Source organism: Entelurus aequoreus, linkage group LG01 (assembly GCF_033978785.1).
Source record: "Entelurus aequoreus isolate RoL-2023_Sb linkage group LG01, RoL_Eaeq_v1.1, whole genome shotgun sequence".
NCBI lineage: Eukaryota > Metazoa > Chordata > Actinopteri > Syngnathiformes > Syngnathidae > Entelurus > Entelurus aequoreus.
In genome coordinates this window covers 4,177,696-4,183,695 of record NC_084731.1, presented here as the reverse complement: position 1 = coordinate 4,183,695, position 6,000 = coordinate 4,177,696, and the positions used below count along the sequence as shown (strand labels likewise).

The 6,000-nt window shown below is 38.5% G+C and overlaps 1 protein-coding gene across 4 annotated transcripts in view; it reads left to right on the top strand.

Annotated features, from left to right (window-relative positions):
- Positions 1 to 605: 605 nt before the first annotated feature.
- LOC133647083 (calcium-dependent secretion activator 1) overlaps positions 606 to 6,000 on the top strand; it is a 316,166-nt gene continuing 310,771 nt past the window's right edge. For all 4 annotated transcript variants that reach the window (XM_062043190.1, XM_062043199.1, XM_062043182.1 and 1 more), the window contains exon 1: positions 606 to 1,143. In XM_062043190.1, the coding sequence (XP_061899174.1) occupies positions 790 to 1,143 (354 nt within the window). In that variant the 5' untranslated portion in view covers positions 606 to 789. The remainder of the gene's footprint in view (positions 1,144 to 6,000) is intronic.

Below are 6,000 nucleotides of genomic sequence, written 5' to 3'. Positions count from 1 at the left end.
CCTACCCCCCCCCCCTCCATATCCCACACCCCGGATTGTAAATAATGTAAATAATTCATTGTATATACTCTGATGATTATCTTGTGTGATGACTGTATTATGAAAATAGTATATATCTGTATCATGAATCAATTTAAGTGGACAAGTTGAAAAACTTCTTCGGGTGTTACCATTTAGTGGTTAATTGTACGGAATATGTACTTCACTGTGCAATGTACTAATACAAGTTTCAATCAATCAAAAACATTGAGCACATGTTAACACTTTGAGACAGAGTACCACAGCAGGTCAAATTAAAGACCATCATCTCTATATTTGAACCAGACCCGATGTTTGTATAATAGTTTAAATCGATTAATAGTTTATTATTATAAATAAAGGTTTTGAGAAAACAACAACAACAACAAAAAAACTACTTTTTGTTGCCAATGCTGACTTCCGTGTATTGCACGCGCACGTATCATCAGGTGGCCGTTGTGCCTCAAGCCTGCTAAAACTGACCCCAGAGCAGCAAGTTGCAGCACCACGGTTACCTCCGGGCCCCGCCCTTTTCTCCTCCAGCTCCAATCATCATCGCCCCTCCCCTAAATCTCTCCTCATGAATCCAGCGACTGATTGACAGATAAAAGACAGGAAGCAAGAAAAAGCGACGATACGCTACGACATTGTAGTTTTTCCGCCGAGTCATTTCTCTCTCTCTCTCAGCAAGTCAGTTTTCGCTTCCACTGAAATCTGCGAAGCGGCTTCCTGCCGCGGTAGTTGACTTGTAGCCTCCGTCAGAAGCCCGGCATGTTAGACCCGTCTTCCAGCGAGGAGGAAGGGGATGAGATCCCGGAGGTGGAGCGCAAAGAGGTGGCGGCCCCGAAGATCCTCAAGGGCGTGCGGCCGACACCAAGCGGAGCCAGCGACGCTCATAGCGGCGGAGGGGCGCTCCAGCCCCGCGGCCGAGTGAGCGCCGGTGGCCGAGCATCGAGCCCCAGCCCCTCTGTGGGCAGCGACAAGGAGAAGGAGGACCTTGAGAAGATGCAGAGGGACGAAGAGGAGAGGAAGAAGAGACTCCAGCTGTACGTGTTTGTCATGCGGTGTATTGCATATCCCTTTAACGCCAAGCAGCCCACTGACATGGCGAGAAGACAACAGAAGGTAAGATCAGGTGCAAAAGACCAAACCATCACAGACCTTTTTTAAAATTTTTATTTTATTTTCATCTTTCACATCTTACAAAGGCAACTGCTGCTTCCACAGGTGCGCCATATGTTGCACCATCACTGCTACCTTGTATCTGAATGTCCTCTCATCAGAAACTGGACTGCTTTAGACTTTAGAATGATGACATCTTCAAAAATTGTAAAATATGTGAACTGTACAACAAACAATAACAGAAGAAATGAACCAGTTAAAAAGATGGTTTGACAAAAACAGACTATCTTTGAATCTCAGTAAGACTAAAATAATGCTATTTGGTAACAGTAGAAGGGAAAGTCAAACACAAATACAGATAGACGGAGTAAATATTGAAAGGGTAGAAGAAAACACATTTTTGGGTGTAATAATAGATGATAAAATGAACTGGAAATCTCATGTAAAAAATATACAACATAAAGTAACAAGAAACACGCCAAAAGTGAATAAAGCAAAACATGTTCTAGACCGAAAATCACTCCATAGTCTCTACTGCTCGCTAGTGTTAACATATCTGAGTTATTCTGTGCAATGGACGTCAAGTGGATCTAGTTAATAGTGTGAGAGTCCAGTCCGTAGTGGATCTAACATAATAGTGTGAGAGTCCAGTCCATAGTGGGGCCAGCAGGAGATCATCTTGAGTGGAGACAGGTCAGCAGCGCAGAGACGTCCCCAACTGATGCACAGATGAGTGGTCCACCCTGGGTCCCGACTTTGGACTAGCTAGCGCATCATCTGTGGTCACCGAATCTGTGCCCCCCGACCCCCTCCACGAAGGAGAGGGGGACAGAGCAGAAAAGAAACGGCAGATCAACTGGTCTAAAAGGGGGGTCTATTTAAAGGCTAGAGTAGGGTGGGTTTGTCTCTGTGCGATATAGAAAATGACTGTATCGTGATATTCGAGTATACGTTCTCACACAGTTGCTTTTAGCTGCAGGCATTACACTACAGGCGTTTCTACCTCTTTCTTGTCTCTCCTTCTCACTGAGACATAAAACAAGTGCACCTTCTTACATACGTCACATACGTATAAATAATAAATGATAAATGGGTTATACTTTTATAGCGCTTTTCTACCTTCAAGGTACTCAAAGCGCTTTGACAGTATTTCCACATTCACCCATTCACACACACATTCACACACTGATGGCGGGAGCTGCCATGCAAGGCGCTAACCAGCAGCCATCAGGAGCAAGGGTGAAGTGTCTTGCCCAAGGACACAACGGACGTGACTAGGATGGTAGAAGGTGGGGATTGAACCCCAGTAACCAGCAACCTTCCGATTGCTGGCACGGCCACTCTACCAACTTCGCCACGCCGCCCCATATATGCCCTTGCGGAGCAGAGAGGTAGCAGCATGGGTAACGTTAGCTGTGGTGCGAGTGGTAATACGAGAGAAAGAAGGTGCAAATCTGGTAACAAATGAAGGAAGAATTAATTCCCAAGAAAAACAGCACGGGATCCATCATGTGGCGGTGGTTTGGCTTCAAGTGGGAATATGTCGAACAGACAAACGTAATTTTTCAAGTGTGGGGCAAAAGCGTTGCTACAAAAGTAGCACCTACTGCTAATATGTAGCATAATTTGAAAAGTCACCTGCTAGAGAATGAAGAGTGCTTGAAACTCTGCATGTCAACATCTCCGGCCGGTGCCACACCAACAAAATGCCCAAGCAACCATTTCCACATCAACCGCCTATTTATATGTGATATCACTGACCATTTACCTGTTTTTACTTTATATGACTGTCATCTCAAGAAAACCAAAGACACTATGGCAAAAATCTCTAAACGAATAACAACTGAGGAAACAATCTGTGCCCTAAACAATAGTTTAGCAGTTCAGGATTGGACTTCAGTATACAGAGAACCTAATGTGGACAGTGCTTATTGTAATTTTTTAGACATCTTTACTTCCCTGCATAATAAACATTGCCCCGTAAAAGAATATTTTATAAAAGGAAAAAATAAAAATAGCCCTTGGATCACAAAAGGGATAATTAATGCCTGTAAAAAGAAAAACAATCTCTACAAACTTTTCATCAAAATAAAAACAAAAGAAGTCGAACAACGATACAAGAAGTACAAAAATAAATTAACTGATATTATAAGAACAAGCAAATGGTTATATTATCAAAAAAGCTATATGAAAACAAAAATAATATAAAAGGAACTTGGGATGTTTTGAATAGTCTAATAAAACAAGGATATTCCAAGTTGACATATCCTGATTACTTTATTGATGAAAACGGTGAAGATTATAATATGAGTAATGTAGTAAACAAGTTCAATAGTTTTTTTTGTAAATGTTGGTCCTAAATTGGCTGTTGATATCCCAGACAATGGAGTTACAAAATCAACTATTGAACAGAATTCTTCGTCATTCTTCCTCTCAGCTACAAATGAGCAGGAAGTGACAAACATTGTGCGGAAGTGTAAAAGTAAGTGCTCCACTGACTGCCATGATATCAACATGATATTGGTTCAAAAGGTTATCCTGAATATTGTAAAACCATTAACTTATATATGTAATTTATCATTCCAGACTGGCTGCTTTACAAGTCAAATGAAAATCGCTAAAGTAACTCCGCTCTTCAAAAGTGACAGCAAACACGCTTTCACCAATTACAGACCAATCTCTCTTTTGCCTCAGTTCTCAAAAATCTTAGAGAAACTATTTAACTCTCGACTTGAATCTTTTCTTGAGAAGCATCATATAATCAATGACGGTCAGTATGGCTTTAGGTCCAAAAGAACAACTTCAATGGCAATAACTGAAGCTATTGAGGAAATTACTAATGCACTGGAGCATAAAAGATATGCAGTTGGTATTTTTATTGACCTAAAGAAAGCATTTGCTACCATTAATCATTCAATTCTACTAGATAAAATGGGAAGATATGGAATTAGGGGGCTGGCTGGTGACTGGTTAAAAAGTTATTTAACAGGGAGGGTACAGTTTGTTAAAATGGGTAAATTTTCATCTGATACTCTTGGCATTGCTTGTGGTGTCCCCCAAGAGTCCGTGTTGGGGCCAAAACAGTTTAATGTATATATTAATGATATGTTTAATACATCCAAAATACTGAAATTTATACTTTTTGCAGACGACACAAATTTATTCTACAGTAGTGATGACTATAATGAGCTCATAAATACAGTAAACACAGAACTAAACATAGTAAAAAAATGGATGGACACAAATAAATTATCTTTGAATATAAATAAAACTAAGATAGTAATGTTTGGAAATCGCAACATAACGTCTGAACAGAAAATAAGTATTGATGGTACCCAAATTGAAATCGTAAATGAGAATACATTTTTGGGAGTAATAATTGATAGTAAACTATCATGGAAACCTCATGTCAGACACATTAAAACAAAAATCTCCATAAGCCTCTCAATTATAAACAAAGCAAAACTATACCTCAATGAAAATGCACTCCGTACTCTATACTGCACCTTGATACTGCCATACCTTACATACTGTGTTGAAGCATGGGGTAATACTTACCAAAATACAATTTATTCTACAGTAGTGATGACTATAATGAGCTCATAAATACAGTAAACACAGAACTAAACATAGTAAAAAAATGGATGGACACAAATAAATTATCTTTGAATATAAATAAAACTAAAATAGTAATGTTTGGAAATCGCAACATAACGTCTGAACAGAAAATAAGTATTGATGGTACCCAAATTGAAATCGTAAATGAGAATACATTGTTGGGAGTAATAATTGATAGTAAACTATCATGGAAACCTCATGTCAGACACATTAAAACAAAAATCTCCAAAAGCCTCTCAATTATAAACAAAGCAAAACTATACCTCAATGAAAATGCACTCCGTACTCTATACTGCACCTTGGTACTGCCATACCTTACATACTGTGTTGAAGCATGGGGGAATACTTACCAAAACACAATTCATCCTCTGATCATATTACAGAAAAGAGCAGTGCGGATCATTCACAACGTTGGTTATTTAGAACATACTCATAATCTGTTTATGCAATCAAAGTTGCTCAAATTTGATGACCTTGTTAAATATAATACATTAATAATCTTATATAAAGCTTTTAACAAATTATTGCCACCTAATCTACAACGTTTTTTTATAAGACGAGTGCAAGCTCATAACTTGAGAGGCTTTGGATATTTCTTATTGCCGAGAGCTCAAACCACTCGTAAACGTTTTTGTGTGTCTGTATGCGGAGTAAAACTATGGAACAAACTGGACTTACAACACAAGCAATGCCAAACTATTAATCGATTTAAACTATTATACAAACATGGGGTCTGGTTCAAATATAGAGATGAGGGTCTTTAATTTGACCTGCTGCTATACTCCGTCTCAAAGTGTTAACATGTGCTCAATGTTTCCTTACCATTATTGCTATGTTGTCTATTACCATTATTGCTATGATGTCTATTACCATTATTGCTATGATGTCTATTACCATTGATGGTATATTCATTATTCCTACATTGTTGATACAAATGATTGTTACAGTGTAATAATTATTGTTACCTGTGGTAATGCCACTATGATACAACATCTGTATTATAATCCTTGAACAAAGTGAGAGTGAAACTCATGTGAATAATCACTGAATGGAGAACTGGGGGTGGGATTAAATAAGTTATCTTCTTCCCACTCCCTTTCAGGCAAAACTGGACAATAATGCACTATATTAATTTATATTATTATGTTTTGTCAACTTGTACGTCTTTGTCATTGCCTGAAATAAATAAATAAATGAAATGAAAAATGAATGAACACCGTATGAAAAAAATAGTCCACAACA